Source organism: Octopus sinensis, linkage group LG6, assembly GCF_006345805.1.
Source record: "Octopus sinensis linkage group LG6, ASM634580v1, whole genome shotgun sequence".
Lineage (NCBI taxonomy): Eukaryota > Metazoa > Mollusca > Cephalopoda > Octopoda > Octopodidae > Octopus > Octopus sinensis.
Genome location: NC_043002.1, coordinates 20,951,878 through 20,976,877, shown reverse-complemented (window position 1 = coordinate 20,976,877; position 25,000 = coordinate 20,951,878). Strand labels below are relative to the sequence as shown.

The 25,000-nt window shown below is 40.0% G+C and overlaps 1 protein-coding gene across 1 annotated transcript in view; it reads left to right on the top strand.

Moving 5' to 3' along the window:
- LOC115213398 (dynein regulatory complex subunit 2-like) overlaps positions 1–22,267 on the top strand; it is a 29,348-nt gene extending 7,081 nt beyond the window's left edge. The window contains exons 4-10 of the mRNA XM_029782348.2: positions 2,035–2,258; positions 8,728–8,925; positions 11,638–11,715; positions 13,851–13,991; positions 15,743–15,895; positions 16,814–17,031; positions 22,131–22,267. Of these exons, the coding sequence (XP_029638208.1) occupies positions 2,035–2,258; positions 8,728–8,925; positions 11,638–11,715; positions 13,851–13,991; positions 15,743–15,895; positions 16,814–17,031; positions 22,131–22,224 (1,106 nt within the window). The 3' untranslated portion in view covers positions 22,225–22,267. The remainder of the gene's footprint in view (positions 1–2,034; positions 2,259–8,727; positions 8,926–11,637; positions 11,716–13,850; positions 13,992–15,742; positions 15,896–16,813; positions 17,032–22,130) is intronic.
- The last annotated feature ends 2,733 nt before the right edge of the window (positions 22,268–25,000 follow it).

Below are 25,000 nucleotides of genomic sequence, written 5' to 3'. Positions count from 1 at the left end.
TCCGGGTTAAAGAGAATAATGAAATTTTAAAATGCCATCTAGATTGCTTAGGTCTAGTAGCTTAGATACCAACTTTCTACATTAGTAACTCCCGAACCCATACCAACAAGGAACATAGACGTTAAGTGAAATATTAAAAGCAAGATTTCAAGTCATATATGTATATAAAGTAGATGTATATAAAGTATACATGTAATTCAAAAACACGTTTTGTGTAACTTATTTCGTAACCAAAAATACAGGGATAGATTATAAACAATGGAAGGCCAATTTTTGGTGATTCATTTGGCAGAGGTAATAGAGTGCCAATATGATGATAAATCTGACCATGGATCACGAAAGTTTGCATGAATCCAGGCTCGATTAAATCTCTTGTGGCTCCAAATGATGTCATCTATAGTGCAGTGTTGTATTGTCTAATTTTGTCTTGGAAGTGCTTGGAATCTTAGTCAGTTGCTAACAACAGTTTCTTCAGTGGCTCTGGAGGTTGGTGGATTGCAGGGAGTTTAACCTTTCCACCACTGCAGTACAGTGCAGATGTCTCTCCAGGCCACTTCCTTGCTTTACAATGTATACACTCAGTTGTCATTGCATCAATGGAAACTCTAGTGCCATCTGCATAATGAACTGCAGGATCATAATTTCTTGGTATGCTTCCCTTTCTTCAGCTGTCTCTGTTTCCCTTGACAGATACATTCTTTTGGCTGGTTTTGACATTGTAGACAAATTTGACACTTTCCTTCTAGACATGATTATATACGTATACAGAAATACATGGGTGCCGAAGATAGTAAACAATGAAAATGACTGGGTAACGGTAATTATATTTCTTAATACGACGGGCCGAAATTAAATAAGAAATTTTTACAGAAAAATAAAGAACTGTACAGGTTGAAGTGAAATTTGTCAGTGAACCAAAGAGTCAGTATTGAAGGAACCAGAAAAATAGCCGTTAACAACAGAAAAACACAAAACCGTCACAAAAGTAAATAAAAATTTTAAGGGAAATTAACTAAGTGTACAGATTTAAGTGAAATTTATGAAGTTGCTTCTGTCAGTAAATTATGCATGAAATTACTTTCATCAGTAGTTGTGAACTTCTTTCTGTCAGTAATTTGTCGTTGTTATTTGGAAATAGCAATTGAAAACTTACAATGAAAGCAATAACGATTGAACTTAAAGTGAAAACAATAGCGTCTTAAAAATGAAAGTGAAAACAATAGAGAGTGAGTGAGATATAAAGAGTGGGAGAGAGAGAGAGCTAGCTTTTTAGACAAATAAGATAAATATAGATAAATAGATAAGATATAGACAGATAGATACAGAGAGATAGATAGACATAGAAATAGATACAGATGGGTATAAAGATATAGATAGAGAGATATAGATAGATAGATATAGATAGAGATAGATAGAGGTGGATAGAGAGATAGAGAGATGTAGACGTCACTGACACTAGAAAACGGGAAGTAAATATTTTGTAAAACTTTCAAAGACGTGAATGTAATATAAAAAGCAATATTTTTTTATGACCAATGGATGTAAGGGAGACAATCAATTTCTAAAAGTTACTACGCAAAGAGTTACCACCCGTGTCCACATAACCCAGGAACGGATGTTTTCTGCCCCCAGGGGTATGTGAAAAATTTTAAAGTCTAAAACGAACCCAGGAACATAAGTAATGTATGTTCCCAGTTTGGAGAAAATCAGTTGAAAAATACGGCCGTTATAATCTTTTACAAACACACACAGAACGAAGAGATTTACATTATATATATATATATATATATATTATATATATATATGTATGTATGTATACACACACAACACACACACACACACACATACATATATATATATATATGTATGCATGTATACACACATACATACAAAACTATCCCATTGATGTTACCTAAATTCCATCATCATCATCATCATCACCGGCATTAGCACCCCCACTATCACCACTAACAACACCACTTCTCCCTGCAACTCGAAGTTACTAACCATGTGATATGTGAAAAATTTTTTCAGAACTACAGAAAGAAAGGCTACAGAACTTCCAGCTGGAATATGATAAAGATTTGTGCATAGTCAAAAAAGAATTCGACAAAGAAAGGGAGAAGATGCTGTCCATGTATGGTGCCGAGATGAATGATTTGGCTGATATCATGTATGCTATGGAACAAAATTTCATCGAGAAGGAAATGAAAGCAAAATCGGATTTTGAAAATTTGAAAGATGAAGTTCGGAACAAGGTTAGCGAGCTAAATCAGCATTTAACTGACTGACTGACTTGTTTTCCCTACTGGCTCTCCTACTGAGTCCACTGCTGGCTCCCCTACTCGTTCCCCTACTATATCCCCTACTGGATCCCCTACTGAATCCCTTACTGGCTCCCCAACTGGATCCCCTACAAGTTTTCCAACTGTCTCCCCTTCTGGCTCCCCTATTGGCTACCCTACTCATTCCCCTACTATATCCCATACTGGATTCCCTACTTAATCACTTACTGGCTCCCCTACAAGTTTTCCAACTGGCTCCCCTATTGGCTACCCTACTAGCTTCCCTCACTGGATCCCCTATCACCTCCCCTACTGGATCCCCTACTAGATCTCCTACTGTATCTCCTGTTAGCTCTCCAGCTGGCTCCCTTTGGCTCACTTACAGGATCCCCTACTAGCTCCCCTATTGAATCTCCTGTTTGATCCCTTACTGAATCACCTACTAGCTCCCTTATTGGATCCCCTACAGGATCCCCCCACTGGATACAATACTGGATCCCCTACAAGTTCCCCTACTAGCTCGTCTACTGGCCCCTACACATCAGATGACTGTTCACCTATATTTAAAAACTTGTTTTATTGTGTGTTTACTTGTTTCACTTATTAAACTGCAACCACACTGGGAGAATTTTACTTGTTTTTAGTTGAATGAATCGACCCAAGTACTTATTTATCTTAAAGCCTGCTACATTTTTTATCGGTCCTATCATAAGCACACCAACACCGGTTGTCAAGCAGTAATGGTTACTAACACACACACACACACACACACACACACACACATACATATATATTATATATCATATATTATATATATGCATATATATAATACATATACATATATATATATATATTATATATATATATATATAATTATATATATATATATATATATATATATATATATATATAATGTATATATATATATATATATTTATATATATATGTATATATATATATATTTTAATATAATAATTATTATTATTATTAATATAAGGAAATCAATATTGAACTCATCATAAAGATATACCCGTGTGAAAGACCTTATTGTATTAAAAATATATATAAATAAATAAATATAAAAATATAGATATAATGTATAAGATAAATTTGATAGTTTGAAAGTTTATATATATACATATATATATGTATATGTATGTATGTGTATATACATGTTAGTATGTTGATCGTTAGGTAAGATGCTTCCGTACGTCTGTCACTCAACGTGTTGGTTGGTAGGCCAGCCAGTAAGTTTAAGTGAAGACGCATAGTTTAGTGGTTGAGGCAATCAGATCACGATCGTATGACTGTGAGTTCGATTCCTAGCGGCGCAATTTATCCACAAGCAAGATATTTTATTTCACGTTGTCCCAATCAACTCATCTGGTAAAAATGAGTTGTACCTATATTTTAAAGGGCCAGCCTTGACACATTCTATGTCACACTGAATTTCTCTGAGAACTTACGTTAGGGGCACGCGGATCTGTAGAGTGCCCAGCCACTTGCACGTGAATTTCCCGAGCAGGGTTAGGGTTAGGGTTTGTTCAGTTTGTTGGATCAACTGGAATGCTTGTCGTCGTAACCAAAAGAGAGCCAGGCCAATAAGTTTTAGTATGTAGGCCAGTAGGTCACTCGTCCTCCATGTATTTTAATAGTCTGTCAATCATTTGCTTGGTCAGTCAAATTGGAAGCACTCCGTCGGTTACGATGAGGGTTCCGGTTGATCCAAATCAACGGAACAGCCTGCTCGTGAAATTAACGTGTAAGTGGCTGAGCACTCCACAGACACGTGTACCCTTAACGTAGTTCTCGGGGATATTCAGTGTGACACAGAGAGTGACAAGGCCGGCCCTTTGAAATACAGGTACAACAGAAACAGGAAGTAAGAGAAGAGTGAGAGAAAGTTGTGGTGAAAGAGTACAGCAGGGATCACCACCATCCTCTGCCGGAGCCTCGTGGAGCTTTAGGTGTTTTCGCTCAATAAACACTCACAACGCCCGGTCTAGGAATCGAAACCGCGATCCTATGACCGCGAGTCCGCTGCCCTAACCACTGGGCCATTGCGCCTCCACGGTCAGTCAAATAGTATATAGGTGAATAGCTTAGTCAACTGGTGTATAGAGGACTGTCGATCAAAATGTAGGGGCCAGTCAAATTTTCTCACTATGCACTTCAGTATGTCAATCACTCAGTTTTACTGGAGCAGGCGCGGCTGTGTGGTTAAGAAGCTTTCTTACCAACCGTGTTGTCTAGAGTTCAATCCCACCGTGCGGCAAATATCTTCTACTGTAGCCTTGGGCCAAACAATAATTTGTGAATGGATTTGTGAACACTGCAGAAATCTCTCGTAGATATGTATGTATGTATGTATGTATGTATGTATGTATGTATGTATGTATGTATGTATGTATGTATGATGTATGTATGTATGTATGTAGTATGTATGTATGTATGTATGTATGTATGTAGTATGTATGTATGTATTATGTATGTATGTATGTATGTATGTATGTATGTATGTACGTACGTACGTACGTGCACGCGCGTAAGTGTGGTGTGTGTGTGTGTGTGTGTTTGTCCCTAAACTGCTTGATAACCTCTGTTGGTTTGTTTACATCTCCGTGACTTAGCGGTTCGGAAAAACAGACCGATAGAATAAGAACTAGACTTGAAAAAAGATAAGTAGTGGGTGTTGATTTGTTCGACTAAACCTCGACTACGAACTTTTAAGGCAGTGCTCCAGCATGGCTGTAACCCAATGCCCGAGACTAGTAAAAGGCAAAAGCTAAAGGTCTAGGCGTGGCTGTGTGGAAAGAAGTTTGTTTCCCAACCACACGGGTCGGGGTTCAGTCCCACGGTGTGACACCTTGGGCAAGTGTCTTCTACTACATATAAGATATATACTCATATTTTACTTCAAATTTATATGTGTGACAAGGCTGGCCCTTTAAAATATAGGTACAAATTATTTTTACCAGATGAGTTGATTGGGACAACGTATCTTGCTTGTGGATAAATTGCGCCGCTAGGAATCAAACTCAGTCATACGATCGTGATCTGATTGCCTCAACCACTAAACTATGCGTCTTCACTTAAACTTACTGGCTGGCCTACTAACCAACACGTTGAGAGACAGACGTACGGAAGCATATTACCTAACGATCAACATATTAATGTGTGCCAGACAGCTGGCATATTGCCCAACATACTAAAATAACTGACCTTATGACTTACATACTGAAGCGACCGGCCTAGTGACCTGTACACTGAAAAGTAACTTAACTACTGACCTTCATACTGGCTGACCTACACACAGGATAAATGACCGATCAACTTAAATACCGAGCAATTCTTTTTCTATTCTAGGCACAAGACCTGAAATTTGGGGGGGGGGCATTCGAATAGATCTATCCCAGTACGCAACTGGTTCTTAATTTATCGATCTTGAAAGGATGAAAGGCAAGGTCGACCTTGGCGGAATTTGAACTCAGAACGTAAAGACAGACGAAATGTTACTAAGCATTTCGCCCGGAGTGCTAACGTTTCTGCCAGCTTGCCACCTTTAAATACTGAGCAATTAAGTCACTGATTGACAAACTAAATGACTGGTTAGACGACATGCCACGTGACTGCCCTAGTTACTAAACTAGCTACTAACTAGTTGGTGAAGGCGTGTGGCTTAGTGGTCAGGGTATTCAGCTAATGATCGTAAGGTCGCGAGTTCGATTTTCAGCGGTGCGTTGTGTCCTTAAGCAAGACACTTTATTTTACGTTGTTTCAGTTCACACAGCTAGCAATAATGAGTTGTACCTGTATTTCAAGGAGCCACCCTTGTGAAACTCTGTATCACGCTGAGAATTACATTAACCCTGAGAATTACATTAAGGGTGCATGTGTCTATAAGGTGCTCAGCCACTTGCACGTTAATTGCACGAGCAGGCTGATCGGATCAACTGGAACCCTCGTCTTCGTAAACGATGGAATGCCCCTAACTAGTTGCTTTGTTTGCTCTATGGTCTCTCTGCTAACTGCCCTACTTTCTGAGAGAGTTCTGCATTAAGTAATACCTAAGTAATACTCCATCAGTTATGACAACGAAGATTCTTCAGCCTTTATCAGATGCAATTAAGCTATTTAGTAGGGAATATATTAAACCTGCTTTGGTTAATTATTTTCCTTTTCTTGTTTGTCCATTTTTGAGACTATTTCTTGCTTTATTTTTATGGATATTATGCAGGAGTGGCTGTGTGGTAAGAAGGTTGCTTCGCAAGCACGTGGTTCTAGGATCAGTCCCACTGCATGGTTCCTTGGGTAAAGTGTCATTTACTATAGTTTCGGGCCGACCAAAGCCTTGTGAGTGGATTTAGTAGACGGAAATCGAAAGAAGCCCGTCGTACACACACACACGCACACACACACACACGCACACACACACACATATATGTGTGTGTGTGTGTTTGTGTTTGTCCCCCCGCCACCATCACCACTTGACAATCGGTGTTGGTGTGTTTACATCTCCGTAACTTATCGATTTGTCAAAAGAGACGATAGAATAAGTACTGGGGTTGATTCATTCGACTAACAATTGAAGGTGGTGCTCTGGCATGACCGCAGTCTGACTGAAACAGTGACGATATTGGGTTATTTTTGTGTTTCTAGAATTGGGGTTTATTCAATTATAGGGGCTGGTTGGTTTTCTAAATATGCTTTATTGGGTTCTGTTCGTGTGGCTACACAAAGTATTTCTTATTTCTTTATTGCCCAAAAGGGGCTAAACATAGAGGGGACAAACAAGGACAGACAAAGGTAGTAAATTGATTACATCGACCCCAGCGCGTAACTGGTACTTAATTTATCGACCCCGGAAGGATGAAAGTCGAAGCTAACCTCGGCGGAATTTGAACTCAGAACGTAACTACAGACGAAATACAGCTAAGAATTTCGCCTGGCGTGCTAACGTTTGTGCCAACTAGCCACCTTTGTTACGCAGAGTATTTCTTATGAGGTTAGAATATCATTAAGTTGATCCAATCATCGCAACAGCCTGCCCGTGAAATTCACGTGCAACTGGTTGAGCACTCCATAGACACGCATACCTTTAACATAGTTCTCAATGTGAGGGAATGCAACAAAGCTGGCTCCTTTGAAATACAGGTACTACTAACTTTTGTCAGCTGAGTGTACTGGAGTGACACTTAATAAAGTGTCTTGCTCAAGGACATAATGCACCGCCAAGAATTGAACTCACAACCTCATGATCACAAGTCGGAAACCCTAACCACTAAGCCACACGCCTTGGCATACTTATTGACTCGTTGACTGACCTGGTGACCAAATGAATAGCTAGTAAATGTAAAGACTGCCTTACTGACTAAAGAATGAGACAGCGACCTAATTACTTACAAACTAACTTTCCTACATTCTGATTGGCTGATCAAGCCTTTTACTGACCAGCTGACTTACCTCCTTATCGATAGGTTGATTGACTAAGCTATATGTTGACTCTTCACCTGATTCTTCACTCCTCCATCAAATCAACATGTTGGAAACACACATCAGGTGCTGAAGTAATCGCAGAGCAATGTAAGGTGAAGTGTCATCAGGGCCGGATTAAGACCCATAGAGGCCCTAAGCACTTAAAAGGTTTTGTTGCCCTCAAGTATATATAAATGGTTCAAAACGTAAACAATAATAAACCATAAAATAAATTTCTATTTTGCAAAATGAAACAAAATTAACAGGAAGATGGAAAATATTTATTTTTGTATATTTCCACTTTATTTATATTTGAAAAGTTTTCTCCGTTTTTTTCTCGTTTTTAATTACAAAATCTTCGATGATATCGTTAAAATTAAAATTACGTAAAACTTCTGATTCTATACTTAGTAGAGATAATAATATAATGCGCCCTTTTAAAACCTAGCCAGGCTCATGGGCCCGGTTTCGCGGTTTCAATGGCGTATGTGTTCCCCAGCTGGACGGACGCCAGTCCATCGCAGCGTTACTCATTTTTGCCAGCTGAGTGGACTGGAGCAACGTGAAATGAAGTGTTTTGCTCAAGAACACAACGCGTCGCCCGGTCCAGAAATCGAAACCACAATCTTACTATCATGATGCTGACACCCTAACCACTAAGCCACGCGCCTCCACAGTAGAGATAAAGCATTACGAATATTATTTTAGCAAGTTTACAATGATTTCTTTCGTGCCGTAAACCATTTTCATTCCTGTAGTGCCCCCATCCCTTGATGCCCTAAGTACGCGCTTATTTTAATCCAGCGCTGAGTGTCTTGCTCAAGAACTCGATGCATTGGCCAGTCCAGAAATCGTGATTGTGAGTGCGTACCTAACCATCACCACCATCACTACCACCATCTCCACCACCATCACCTCCTCACTGTCTTTGTCATGTTTATCATATTTTATTTTTTTCTTTGACCAGAACCTCGAAGAGAAGCATTCGTTACGTGTGTCTCTGGAATCAAAAGTCGAACATCTGTGGATGTTGTTTAACCAGACAAAGGCACATTACCACGAGACCACAGAAGAACGTAAGGAAGCATTTGAGAAGCTGAAGAAGAAAGACGCGAAAAGCTCTGAGGAAATCGAAAAACAGATGCGTAAAGTGCAACGAATAGCGGTAAGACACGTTATAGCTGTTAGTGTTGTTGTTGTTGCTGCTGCTGTTGTTGTTGTTGTTGTCGTCGTTGTTGTTGTTGTTGTTGTTGTTAAGCAACAAGACGGGTAAGGGTGATTAGGTGATGGTCTAGGGCTTAGGGGCGGGAGACCCCAGACCTTTAAAAAAGAAAATCTTTGGTCGTCTTGTAGTAGTCGATGGCTCTTCGTTGACGCCCGACACCACTGGGAGGTGGCCCTCGAAGTCGCTGGAAATGGAAATCTCCAGGTCCAAATTCTTGAACGGCTGCTGCTGCTGCAAAGACACTGAATCGGCAGGGTTGAATTTAAAGTATGAGCCTAGAGTTGGGTACCATTGTTATAGTTGGAGCTTGGGACAAGATGCCTATCAGTATTTGTTAAGGCTCTTTACATTCTGCGTTCAAAACCTGCCGTTTCACACTTGGGTCAAACGAGTTAGTTCGCCTCCTAGTTCGACACTATTACCTAATCCATGACAGCCCTTTATGGAATCTATTCTACTGCAAGCATTCCGACCAGGGCTCCAATTTGTAGATACCTATTTCTTTATTACCCACAAGGGGCTAAACACAGAGGGGACAAACAAGGACAGACAAACGGATTAAGTCGATTACATCGACCCCAGTGCGTGACTGGTACTTAATTTATTGACCCCGAAAGGATGAAAGGCAAAGTCGACCTCGGCGGAATTTGAACTCAGAACGTAACGGCAAGATACCATCCACGTCTCACCGATCTTGAAACTCCTGTAAAGGCTATGGGAACTGCTTTTCTGTTACGTTCTGAGTTCAAATTCCGCCGAGGTCGACTTTGCCCTTCATCCTTTCGGGGTCGATAAATTAAGTACCAGTTACGCACTGGGGTCGATGTAATCGACTTAATCCCTTTGTTTGTCCCCTCTTTGTTTAGCCCCTTGTGGGTAATAAAGAAATACGTGTTCATATCTAAGTATTTAGAGACATAGATACCATATGTGTGGATGCACTGATGCACAGATGTATGCAACAACGTACAAAACAGATTATTTTCTTACCGGTTGTGCTATCAATTCTCATAATTAAGTTCATACTGACTCTTGTGGTAGTTACATCTCATTTATTGTCTCCCTTTAATTCTTAATTTCAAATTTAATTATTTTAAACTTGTACATAACCGTTGTTTGTTTGTTTTTTACCAATACAATAAATAACGGCTTCTCTTATCGAAATATAAACATTCAAGACGTAAATAACACCTAATACAAATTAGAAATATAATAATAAAGGAAAATACATGTTACTTTTTACATGCACATAAATATATATCTGCTGTGTGAGTATGTGTACCTGTGTGTGTGTGCGCGTGTGTGAATCTTTGCATATATGAGTTACCGCCCCTCTCATATGTTTAGTCGTTCTGTATACTGCATGTTATAAATCTTCAAAAAAAATTCTCGGAAGCCATCGCTATTTGTTTTTGTAGCACCTTGATCGATACTGACAAGAAAAAACGGTCTTCGTACAAGCCAAACCTCGAGCGAGGGGCATTAATTCATGTGTGCATTAGTTATTGCCCCTTTCCACTAACACCAACGCAACACGTTCGCAATTATATGAAATAATTGTATGTGTGTGCGTGTACTCATAAAGCATTATGTGCCTCAAATACTCTTTGGATACTTCCATGTTAGAAAGGGTTTTAGTCAAAGAAATTTTAATTCTGTTATTCCGTAAAGTAACATTTAATTAGTTTAAATGTCCATAAATGCATAAAAATACTTTTAAATTCCGTTAGACATTCTAAAATACTTTTAAATTTCAGTCAATTTTAAAAAAGATAAATCGGACAGAACTTATGGGATGACCTGATATATATACTTATTTTTTATCTTTTACTTGTTTCAGTCATTAGACTGTGGCCATGCTGGGGCACGCCTCGTATAATTTGTAGTCGAATAAATCGACCCCAATTGATTTTTTCTACGCCTGCTACTTATCCTATGGTTTTATTTTTTTACCGAACCGCTAGGTTATGTGGACGTAAACACACCAACACTGGTTGTCAAGCCGGGGCGGGGGACAAACTTAGACACGAAGACAAACACACACACACGCATATATATATATACGACCGGCTTCTTTCAGTTTCCGTCTACTAAATCCACTGACAAGGTTTTAGTCGGCCCGATGCTAAAGTAGAAGACACTTGTCCTAGGTGCCACGCAGTGGGACTGAAACTGGAACCATGTGGTTGGGAAGTAAGCATATATATATATATATATATATATATATGTGTGTGTGTGTGTGTGTGTGTGTGTATGTATGTATGTATGTATGTATGTATACATACATATACATGTGACCGCGTGTGTACCGTTGGAGATTTTTTTTCCTCCGTCTTCCCTTCTCTGGATCTTTCCTTTTCCTATTTTTCTGACGAAGAGCTCTGCTCGAAACGTTGAACCTTCCTTCCCTTCTTTCCTGAGCGTCCAATAATACTATATTTGTTTCACGTCCTCGCGTTGTTGTGTTTTCTTTTTATGTTTTCATGTTTGGATTAACTTTATATATGTATGTATGTATATGTATATGCATGTATGTATAGACACACACAATCCTATAAAGCAGTGCACCACTGAAATATCTAGTGTAATACTATTCTATTCCTTCTAAAATATACCTTGGTACAAATGGCACCAATTTTTGTGAAATTGTAGGAGCTGATTGGCAACTTAAAGGTAAAAATGGCCTACAATGCAAAAGTCAACGAAGAGAAAAATCGAAAACTACGAGAGGTTTGTACATCGTCATTTATTTTCTGTCTCTACTCACTACAGTCTTGTCTACACAGATACGCACTCACAGCCAAGTTATATTTCTGCATAGAATATATATATATATAGAAAGATAGATAGATAGATAGATAGAGACTGACAGACATGTATATATATATATATATATATATATATATATATATATATATATATATATATACACATATACATATATGATTGTATGTAAGTATGTATGTATGTATACAGAGAGAGAGAGAGAGAGAGAGAGAGAGAGTGTGTGTGTGTGTGGTGTGTGTGTGTGTGTGTGTGTGTGTTGTGTGTGTGTGCGCGCGCGTGTTAGGTGTGATGTACAGAAATTGAACATTGAGAAAAAAAGTCGTCAAAATTTTTGAAAAAAAATCCTTTTTTTTCATTATTATAGCTCCTTCATTCCTTTCCCGAACTTGTCAAATACAATTTTGTGAATGTACAAACAGCTTGTTCATTTATATAAAACAGATGTTTTTTGGTGGGGTTTTGTTTAGAAGAGAACATTGTTTTTTTTGTTTTTTGTTTTTTGGGGTGGGGTGAGGGTCCATGACAATGGAGATGGATAGATAGAAATATAAGTAGGTTGATAGGCTGATAGACAGATAGATACATACATACATACATACATACATACATACATACATACATACATACATACATAGTCAGACAGATAGACAGATGGGTAGAAGGAAAGATATCTACTACATCGGTGTGTGTTTGTTTGTGGCGTTGTTAGCTAACTCCTCCTACATCGATTCCTTGATTTTGATAAAACTTGATACGTGAGTAGCACTCATATCTGGAAACCTAGTGACATACTTAGATTGTTGAAAATACGGCCCCTGGAAGGGATCTTTATCACTAGCTCATATAACTAATTTTTTTTCTTAAACACCCAAGGGAAATAACGTATACCACTTGCGCAATATTTTTTTAACACTCAAGGGAAATAACCCATAGCACCTGCATTTACAGTTGTTAGTTTTTAGTGAAGTGGTAAATATATGATTCGCACGATCAGCGGCCCTAATTCTGCATTTCACTACTCACAGTTTTCAACTGCGAAACCTTATTATTACACTTTCTTGATGCATGTACTCCTTGAATGCCCATAACTCCGATAATTCTACATTTTCCAGTTAAACGTTTCCGTTGACTGTACATAAATTTTTGATTCCAGATTCAGCGGACTTAATTCTGATTTTACTACTCAGTGTTTTGAACTGCTAAACCTTATTATTGCACTTTCTTGATGCATGTACACTTTCAATGCCCATAACTCCGATAATTCTGTCTTCTTCTTCTTCTTCTTCTTCTTCTTCTTCTTCTTCTTCTTCTTCTTCTTCTTCTTCTTCTCTTCTTCTTCTTCTTCTTCTTCCAATCAGGACTCATGCCATTAGCCACAAAGAATAATCTCTAATTCGAGCCTACTCTAAGCTACTAAGAATGCGTGTGGCAACTTTAAGATCCACCCACCACACGCGATAGACTGGCGGTTGCACGGGCGCGAAAGCTACGTCGTTATCCTCATTCCGTAAACGGTGGCTTTTAACGGGTGGAGCGCTGAACCATCCTGGGGTACAGAGGATTCGCAATCTAGACTAGGGTCTGAAAGTTCACCATACCATAGTGGGTTACACCATGGTTCCTCTGCTTTGTGGCAGAAGTAGGAAGAAAGAGTGAGAGAAAGTTATGGTGAAAGAGTACATCGGGGTTCACCCCCCCCCCACCCCCGCGGGAGCCTCGTGGAGCTTAGGTGTTTTTGCTCAATAAACACTCACAATGCCCGGTCTGAGAATCGAAACCGCGTTCTTACGACCGCGAGTCCGCTGCCCTAACCACTGGGCCTCCACAGGATGTTGGTGCTGCTTTGGCGGAGGTCTGCGCTCTCTGCGTGCTCTTGTCTTCTCTTCTTTCATATCGTTTCTATTTTGTATCATATTATTTTGATATTTACTCTGTAATGTTACATTTTCTCAAGTCGGCGTGCTAGCAGAACAAGCCGAGTAAAATGCTAAAGTCGGTGTAATCGACTTAACCCTACCCACACCCGTAACTGCTGGCCTTTGTCAAAATTTCAAACCTATATATTTTCTCATCAACAGGAAAAGGATAAGATGAGGTTTGTGTTGCAAGGAATGAAGATTGAGATGAACAAGTTACGGACTACGGAGTTCGAGAAACTTACTCGTCTCGCTTTAGAGAGTAATGACGCCATCAACAAACTCACCAGACAAAGAGATAAGGTCAGTATAGTCTTTCTACTAATGTTTCTCAGTTTTATATCTCCTCGTCACCACTATTACTGGCTGACCTCTGTAATAATTCACTGCAGTATTCCGGCATGCAAATGAGGGCGCCTCCGTAGTGGCTAGATCTGATGGGAATGGAAGCCAAATCTCCTTCAGATCACACGAGACCAACTAAAATAAGAAAAGTCTGCATTAGATAATGTAGCACTATATGCAAGCAAAAACAATATGGCTACAGCTGGAATACTTTTCATCGTAGACTTAGGGCGGAATAACACCCTTATAATTGTGGCGGTTGAGACAATCTAACAAGGTATGCGGTGCCATGTTGGAATCGTGACACACTAGAGGAACACATACATCAGTCGATTCTTCCAGGAACCGCAATTTTCAGTGACTTGTGGAAGGCCTACCTTCACATTCCTGAAATTGATGGCCATAATCTTCGACATAGAACAATGAACCACAGCGTTTGAGTTTATTAAATCGTAAAATGGTACCCATACGCAACAAGGTGGGGAAAATCTCATGGGTCTATGTAAAAACGAAGGAATATATGATGCCGTGGGACCCACTATTCTTTGGCCGGCTCGTACGTCTGCAAGTTTATGGCCACAGTCTAATAACTGAAAGAACTAAAAGATAAAAGAAAAGATATTCTACATAGCAAAAATGGCCGCAGCGTATTTAGTTGCACCAAATGACAGAAATGTGTAGAAGTGGACTGGAAAAGATTAAAGATCTGAGCTGTTGAAGTAAAAGTATTGTGTCAAAGAATGTCTTTATCATCCCATAATTGACATAACTGAATACACAGTCGTTTTAGTCCGGTCATTGACATATTACCAGCATAGATACAGGCATGTAATAGAAAATAGTAATACTAGAATCTGTAAACACTGTTAGGTCATTTCCACATAACATCAATTAACTGATATTTTTTAAAACATATTTCGTAGCCTTGAACATTTCCGTGAACCTTGAACATCCTTACTCTTTTACTCTTTTACTTGTTTCAGTCATTTGACTGCGGCCATGCTGGAGCACCGCCTTTGGTCGAGCAAATCGACCCCAGGACTTATTCTTTGTAAGCCTAGTACTTATTCTCTCGGTCTCTTTTGCCGAACCGCTAAGTTTTTTCTTTTACTATAGCCGCGGGCCGACCAAAGCCTTGTGAGTGGATTTGGTAGACGGAAACTGAAAGAAGCCTGTCGTATATATGTATATGTATATATATATATATATGTGTGTGTGTGTGTGTGTGTGTGTGTGTGTGTGTGTGTGTGTGTGTGTGTGTGTGTGTGTGTCTGTGTTTGTCCCGCCAACATCGCTTGACAACCGATGCTGGTGTGTTTACGTCCCCGTAACTTAGCAGTTCGGCGAAAGAGACCGATAGAATAAGTACAAGGCTTACAAATAATAAGTCCTGGGGGTCGTTTTGCTCGACTAAAAGCGGTGCTCCAGCATGGCCACAGTCAAATGACTGAAACAAGTAAAAGAGTAAAAGTGTACTATTCATCACTTATGCCTAATACATGGGTCAGCAAAATGAATTGACTAATTTTCTTTGTCCAAGGGTACCTTTATCACTAAATAAATAACAATACACAATAATCAAACCCTAAAAGGCAAACAAACAACAAAGGTCTTATGATATTTCTTTGTATAACGCATGGATTTTCACCAATTATTCGTTATATAACTTATTACTTATTTATTCCGTCTGTTTTACTGTTTGTTTTAAGGGGGTCAAGATACTGAAGCTGTTCGAGAGATGCCGCAAACTGGAAACAGAAAGGGAGAAGGTGCTCCCTTTCTATCCAGACACCATCAAACCTGAGGAGGTTGAGAAAGCCTGGCAGGATGAACATATTCCTTGCAATAAAAACTTACAGAAAGTAAGCACTCGAATTCTCACCGCGATCGTACTCTATCTCATTCTATCTCATTCTCTTCATCTCCACCCTCTCTCTCTCTCTCTCTCTCTCTCTCTCTCTCTCTCTCTCTCTCTCTCTCTCTCCCTTACCCTCATTAAAAACCAGCCACCACCCGTGAATGTGCATTATTTCCTTTGCCCGTGTATTCACGAGCAGATATTCTTTTCTGCTCTAGACCCAAGGCCTGAAATTTTGGGGGAGGGGGCCAGCGATTAGATCGACCCCAGTACGCAACTGGTACTTAATTTATCCTCTCCGAAAGGATGAATGGCAAAGTTAACCTCGGCGGAATTTGAACTCAGAACGTAAAGACAGACGAAATACCTATTTCTTTACTACCCATAAGGGGCTAAACACAGAGGGGACAAACAAGGACAGAAAAACGGATTAAGTCGATTATATCGACCACAGTGCGTATCTGGTACTTATTTAATAAACCCTGAAAGGATGAATGGCAAAGTTAACCTCGGCGGAATTTGAACTCAGAACGTAAAGACAGGCGAAATACCGCTAAGCATTTCGCCCAGCGTACTAACTTTTCTGCCAGCTCGCCGCCTTATTCACGAGCAGATATTGTCACACTCTCAACACACCTTCCTCTCATATACGATCATATTCTGATGTAAGTATATGCGCGATTATGCGCATACAGCCACTAACACACGTTCCTACTGACTATCTGTTCCTATTTCGTCTTCCTTGCTTTTGTCCCTCTGCTCTAGACTCTTTGCTATACACCCGACAAAGCGCTAAGTCCGAAACGTAATATTTTTACTTTTAACTTTCCCACCATAACTACAACCACCACCACCACCACCTGCACCACCATTTCCTTTTTCTGTTTTGTCTTCTAAAAGTTTTGTCACTCTTTTTCTATAGATGATGGATGAATACAAGCCGTTGACCAACTTCTGGAAGCGTTTTAACAAGGTTCTACTCGACAAACGTGTATTGATAATGGAACACAGTTTACTGGCACGTGACAACGAAAAGCTGAGATACTTGCTCAAGCAGTACCTTGATGGTATTTCAGTCAGCAGCGATGTCCTCTCTCAGACTAATCCATTGTTTATGGTCTACAATGCCCACACTCTAGAGTACGTTTTAACAAATTTATTATTATTATTATTATTATTATTATTATTATTATTATTATTATTATTATTATTATTATTATTAAATGAGAGAGCAGTGCATGCCCTCAAACAGACACTGGGGTAAAAAATATGAAGCCTAGTATATCCATCATGACTACTCGTTTGATAAGGGTACACGAGGCACATGCATCACAACTATATGTGAGCGACATGGTGATCCCATATCAAAATGAACAGCACATGACCTTGCAGGTGGGGCCCAGTTAGAATTTTCATCAGGTCGAGTAGCCCATCCAGCTCAAAAGGTCCCTGAATTAGGGTTGGTTAAGGATTTTGAACGTACTACGTTCCCAAAGGTGAATTATCCAAACCTCTAAGAATTCCTTTGCACACACAGCTATGATACTCCCCCACTACTTCTGCTCATGATTAGAGATGCACATATCGTCAGCCACTAAGGGACATGCTCAACTGGTTACGGTCAAACAACTGACAAGCAAATCTGAGGTATTGAGCAGAATATTTGCTGAAGCCCATCTTTTAAACCAATACAAAATACTGTACATGATAACACTGCCAATCAGTTAAGATCAGAATCCATGAGAGCCACTGCCTGGTACTGCATCAGAGCATTTATTATTGTTATTTTTATTGCCTTTGTACAGCTTCTAACGCTGAAGATGTACTACGGTGTCAGCAGTTCACTATTTTTCGAGCACCTTCCGGAGTATTCGAGCGGTTCCAAGCAGTGCTGTTTTCTGCAAGTGCTTCACCCTTATTGCAGCCCCTATTTGTTCCATGTACTTGTCAAGATTTTTACTCACTGTTCTCAGGGCTCTGACATTTATTAGTACTACTACCACCTTATATACGTTGTTCGTAACCCCTGATATCAGCACCATTTTCATCTACAGGGTTGTTCAGGCAGTAATACTCTATGACCACAGCATTAATTTGCTTGCTCCTTCTACACCGTGCGTGGTGGTCCCTTTCTGGATATCGATAGGCTGGAGCCGGACCAGAATCTCTGAGACTATCGGGTGTAACACTGTCACCATCATTGGCTTTAGTTTCATTACCACCGTTATTCACAATGTTTTGTTTTTTCATTGTCACTCATATGAGGTAGCGATTACCAGTGTGACACCATCACTAGATGTATCCTTAGGACATGGGGAGATTCCACCCGCTTCCTTTCATTATTATTATTATTATTATTATTGAGTGAGAGAGCAGTGCATGCCATCAAAGTGAGACTGGGGTAAAATATACGAAGCCCAATATACCCATCATGACTACCCGTCTGATAAGGGTACACCAGGCACATGCATCACAACCATATGTGCGCGACATGGTGATCTCATATCAAGATAAACAGCACATGACCTTGCAGGTGGGGCCCAGTTAGAATTTTCTTCAGGTTGAGTAGCCCATCCCGCTCAAAAGGTCCCTGAATAAGGGTTGTTTAAGGATGTTGAAAGAACCACCGATGTTTCCAGAGGTGAATTATTCAAACCCCAAAGAATCCCTCTCAACACATGGCTATGATGCTCCCCCACTATTTCTGCTTGTGATCAGAGATGCACATATCGCCAGCCACTAAGGGACATGCTCAACTGGTTAAGGTCAAACAACTGACAAGCAAATCTGTGGTAATGAGCAGAATATATGCTGGAGCCCATCTTTTTATACCAAGACAAAACAATGTACATGATAACACTTCCAATCAGTTAAGATCAGAAGCCATGAGAGCCACTGCCTGGTACTGCATTATTATTATTATTATTATTATTATTATTATTATTATTATTATTATTGTTGTTGTTATTGTTGTTATTGTTATTGTTGTTGTTGTTATGGCCGCCATAGTGTGAAGACACGGTAACTTCAAGCTCTGTAAGAGACGCTTTCCAATGGTCAGGCGGTCACTGTGCTACCAACCCCCTCTGAGTGGCGGCTTAGGCATGCCATGTCTTTAGACGCGTAGACACGTACTCAGGTTGCGCCACCTGCAGCGATTTATAGAATGTGAATGTGTGTCGACTCCGTTTGTGAGACACGTCTTTCCGCACGTCTCTCCTTGACGGAGTTGCAGTCCTGGGTAAAGGATAGGCCGAGACCGGGTGTCTGGTACCCAGTCTGTCGTCAGACGTTCACTGTCCTCCACCAGTCGAGAAATAAGATTGGTGGATCTTCCGCTTTAGCTATATACAAAGGATTAATAGCGGGGAAGTGCGATGATGTCCTCGGGGAGACCCTGGGCGTTGACGAAAACGAACTGGCTAGTCTGTTCCGGGGGAACCTTCCGGTCGAGGACTATTACAGATAATTTCCATATGTCTTTGGCCTGGCATTGCTACCACAGAACGCTGCGGTTCGAGATGAACTCTACAGGCACGAATGTGCTGTCAGACGGCTTGTCTGAGGTGCTCACAGAGGGACGAAACTGTTCTGGATGCATTCATTCAGTGTCCGGACATTGCTGACTTGTGGAGTTATGTCGAAATGATGCTGTCGCTTGAGGGATGGATCCGTCTGTCGGCCGAACCCGTAGTTATGAATGCCCCTACACCCTTCTTTAATCGGGCAGGCAAGACAGTTTTCCTTTGTCTGGTGGCTGTGGCGAAAACGGTAATCTGGTGAACGAGGCTGAAAGGAATGAGGAAAGAGTCATTCCTCTTTGGTAAAGCCCCCCATCGACATTTTCAAGTTTCACTTGAAACGGAAAGTGAAGGAGGGAAGGGAGGTGCTGACCTCGTGTGGATTTATCAAAAGGTGGGTGAAAGTTGCGAAAATGGCAAGAGTGGATGGTATTGCTCTAAGTGTAGACCTCTGAGTCGGAGGAAAGAAGCTGGAGAGGGCACTTGTCTTTGGTATTCAGGGTGATCTTGGATGGTGGGGTTCCTCGATTTTCCTTAGAGGTCCTCCTGTATCAGGAGGACCCCATCACTGTCGCTTTTTTCTTCTCTTCTGCTTAATGTCGTATACTAAGCATACTTCCCTTCTTTTAATATATACTGTGTATACTTTTCTTTTTTTTATCATTCCATTATATGGAAACCCCCATACTTTATGTCTGTCTTTGTATTGTCCCCCTCATCTTTCAACCTGGTGGCAAATAAAAGAAATTATCATGGACGAAATGCTTAGCGGTATTTCACCATTCGCTACGTTGTGAGTTCAAATTCCACTGAGATCGACTTTGCCTTTTATCCTTTCAGGTTCAATAAAATAAGTTCCAATCAAGTACTGGGGGTCGATGTAATCGACTCATCCCTTCCCCCAAAATTTCTGCCCCTGTGGCAAAATTTGAAACCATTATTATTGTTGTTGTTGTCGTCGTCAAGTCGGTGAGATGGCAGAATCGTTATCACGCCGGACGAAATACTTTGCGGTACTTCACCTGTCTGCACTTTCTGAGTTCAAAACCCGCTAAGGTCGACTTTAGCTTTCATCGATAAATTAAGCACCAGAGAAACATGTAATCGACTGGTCCCCTCTCCAAAATTTCAGGCCTTGTGGCTATAGTAGAAAGGATTATTATTATTATTGAGTGAGAGAGCAGTGCATGCCATCAAAGTGACACTGGGGTAAAATATACGAAGCCCAATATACCCATCATGACTACCCGTCTGATAAAGGTACACCAGGCACATGCATCACAACCATATGTGCGCGACATTGTGATCTCATATCAAGATAAACAGCACATGACCTTGCAGGTGGGGCCCAGTTAGAATTTTCTTCAGGTTGAGTAGCCCATCCCGCTCAAAAGGTCCCTGGATAAGGGTTGTTTAAGGATGTTGAAAGAACCACCCATGTTTCCAGAGGTGAATTATTCAAACCCCAAAGAATCCCTCTCAACACATGGCTATGATGCTCCCCCACTATTTCTGCTCGTGATCAGGGATGCACATATCGTCAGCCACTAAGGGACATGCTCAACTGGTTACGGTCAAACAACTGACAAGCAAATCTGTGGTATTGAGCAGAATATTTGCTGTAGCCCATCTTTTATACCAAGACAAAACAATGTACATGATAACACTTCCAATCAGTTAAGATCAGAAGCCATGAGAGCCACTGCCTGGTACTGCATTATTATTATTATTATTATTATTATTATTATTATTATTATTATTATTATTATTATTATTATTTATTCCAAGAGCTGAATTGGGACTAATTCACCGCTAGAACGACCGCTGCCACCATCATCATCGCCACTAGCGCCACCACTACCAACAACAACAATAATATTTTTCTCTACTCTAGGCACAAGGTCCGAAATTTGGTAGGAGGTGTCCAGTTGATTAGATCGACCCTAGTACGCAACTGGTAGTTAATTTATTGACCCCAAAAGGATGAAAAGCAAAGTCGACCTTCACGGAATTTGAACTCAGAACATAAAGACAGACAAAATGCCTATGTCTTTACTGCCCACAAGGGGCTTCACGCAGAGGACAAACAAGGACAGACAAACGGATTAAGTCAATTATATCGACCCCAGTGCGTAACTGGTACTTATTTAATCGACCCCGAAAGGATGAAAGGCAAAGTCGACCTCGGTGGAATTTGAACTCAGAACGTAGCGGCAGACGAAATACCTATTTCTTTACTACCCACAAGGGGCTAAACATAGAGTGGACAAACAAGGACAGAAAAAAGCGATTAAGTCGATTATATCGACCCCAGTGCGTGACTAGTACTTATTTAATCGACCCCGAAAGGATGAAAGGCAAAGTCGACCTCGGTGGAATTTGAACTCAGAACGTAGCGGCAGACGAAATGCCTATTTCTTTACTACCCACAAGGGGCTAAACATAGAGTAGACAAACAAGAACAGAAAAAAGCGATTAAGTCGATTATATCGACCCCAGTGCGTAACTAGTACTTATTTAATCGACCCCGAAAGGATGAACGGTAAAGTCGACCTCGGCGGTATTTGAACTCAGAACGTAGCGGCAAACGAAATACCGCTAAGCTGTTCACCCGGTGTGCTAACGTTTGTGCCAGCTCGCCGCCTTCACAACAACAAAAATATTAACATTCGGCTGCATATTTCTTTTCTAAAACATTTTTATTTTTACTTATTTCAGGCATGCTATTGATCTAAATGACCCCCGTGTAAAGAAGAGTAAAACAGTTGTATCTCAGGAAGCCTCACTTATCGTTAGAAATATACTGGCCTAAATACTTGACCTCATTCAATAAAAGTTATAAATAATTTTTAAAATATCTAATTTTACTCATTAATAAAGCTATGTCAACAGACAGGGGTACAACCAAATTGTTTAGCTGGTTTACACATTTTAAAATCAATTCTTTTTTCCAGATTCGATCCAACAACTACGTGGTAACCTGGAACACAAGTGTCTTCCATGGTAGCCTGTAGTATCGAGTTGACCTATACGAGGTTTGTGTGACGGGATTTTGATAAACGGAAACTGAATAGAAACCTGAAGTATATACGTAAATATGCGTGTATGTCTGTGTGAGAGAGAGGGAGCGAGAGAGATAGGGGACGTGATAGAGAAAGAGAGAGTGTGTGGTGTGAGTGTGTATGTGGGATCTTTTCACTTTGACCGGCAGATTTTAAAAATAATCTTTTGTAACTAAACACTTTTAAACTTCGTATACTGGTAGAAAATGTCACATAAAACATCTTTTTCTCTTGGCTTTATTGGGAAAATTCTGTAGTTTGTAAGATATTTGTTGTTAAATTTCTCGTATTTCGGCAATTTCAACCAACCAATTGTGTGTTTGTGTTTGTGCCACCCCAACATCGCTTGACAACCGATGCTGGTATATTTACGTCCCCGTAATTTAGCGATTCGGCAAAAGAGACCGGTAGAATAAGTACTAGGCTTACAAAGAATAACTCCTGGGGTCGATTTGCTCGACTAAAGGTGGTGCTCCAGAATGGCCACAGTCAAATGACTGAAACAAGTAAAAGAGTAAAAGAGTAAATGCGTGGTCTGGTCAGTAAGTATCCGGACTGTTTGTTGCATAGTAACGAAGCTAAAGCATGCAAAGTAAAGCCGCTTGACACATATTGTACTCTGCTGTGTATGCTCACTAAGTTTTAAGGTGGTTCTTGCTCATTTCCTTGGAAGGAAGGTGTGTAGCGTGTGATCGTCGTATTGACAATGACAGAGAAAGTTGAGCCGAAAATTTACATAAAATTTTGTCAAAAGCTTTGTAATACCTGCTCAAAAAGTTTACATCGTTCTCAACACAACCAAGATCTTGTGCAACTGAAACCAGAGTGTCTTATTAGTCAACTGAAAGCAGTGTTGGTACAAACTTGTCAGACGCGCGTTTCATATCCAAATCTTCTGTGATAATGGACTGAACTGAATCGTAACTAATCTGCACATCGTCTGATAACTCACGGATAATGATTCGACGATTCCTCCCCCACACACAGTTGCACGCATATTTGCGATGTTTTTCTCAGTTCTGGTTGCGGGTCTCCCAGACGTTTGTCAATATCGACATTTTTGTCGGCCATCTTGGAAACGTGTGAACCACTCATACACTTGTGTGCGGCTCATACACTCTTTTCCATACACTTTCTGCAACTTTGCGTAGACCTCTAAGCAGGCATCATCATGACAACTTTCTCTGTCATGGTCAATGCGACGATCACACGCTACACACCTTCCCTCCAAGCACCGCTGTAAACAGTGGAAGTAAGCTAGAGCATTAAAACTTAGTACGCATGCACAGAAGTGTACAAGGTCAATCTGTGCCAAGCGGCTTTAGCTTTGTTACTATGGCAACAGTCCGGATACTTATTGGTCAGACCTCATAGAAAAGGTGAAAGTTATATGCTCCCTCTTTAACAGCTTGTTAGCGAAGGAAGAAAACGGGATGCTCTTCGTTGGTCAACCAAGTGAAGAAGAAGTCTAACTGAATTTAAATACTGTATTTATATATGCTGTAAAACTGGATGTAGGACGGAGAACAATGGAAAGTAAAGAGTTTGTCTCTCCCGAACTGTTTTTACCCTAAGAATGTTAACTTAAACAAAAGAACTTAACTGTGACAATCGACTCTCTTAAATTTCTAAGTGCAAAAAGGGGAGGACAATAAGAACGAGACTGACCGAAGAATCTAGGCTAGGTTTCGAATCTTGGTTAAGAATCTAGGAAGTTCTTCGTTACATATATGTAGATAAATGCATAAACGCCGTTAACTGATTCTTTCTGTTTCCCACTCTCTCACTTTCTTTCTTTCTTGCTTTCTTTCTTTCTTTCTTTCCTTACTTCCTTCTTTCTTCCTTTCTTTCTTCTTTCTTCTTCTTTCTTCTTCTTCTTTCTTCTTTCTTCTTCTTTCTTCTTTTTTTTTCTTTCTTTATTTATTTCTTAGTAGCTGCTGCAGATTCTGCATCTCTACTGTTTATATCACAATATATTACATATAAGTTGTGTGTGTTTGTACATATAGATAGATGTAGAGATAAATGGACACTGTACATTGCAATTTAGAAAGTCAACCATTAATTCCTGAAGTACTGCATACGCATATATATTATATATTATATATATATATATATATATATATATATGCACACACACACACGTGTATGTGTGTTTGTGTGTCTAAGTATCCATACATGAATGTATATACAGACACAGACGTGTAAAGAATATGTATGTTTGAATACACACACACACACACACACACACACACACACACACACAAAAGAAAAGAAAAAAACACGTGCAAGCATACACACGCGTTCATTCGTTTATTACTATAGGTGTTTGACTTCTGAAAAAATATATATATGCCACCTTGGACAAGTGTCTTCTACTATGGCACCAGGCCGACCAAAGCTTTGTGAGTGGATTTTTGGTAGACGGAAAAACTGAAAGAAGCCCATCGTACATATATTACATATATATATATATAATATATATATATATATATATAATATATATATATATATATAATGCATGTG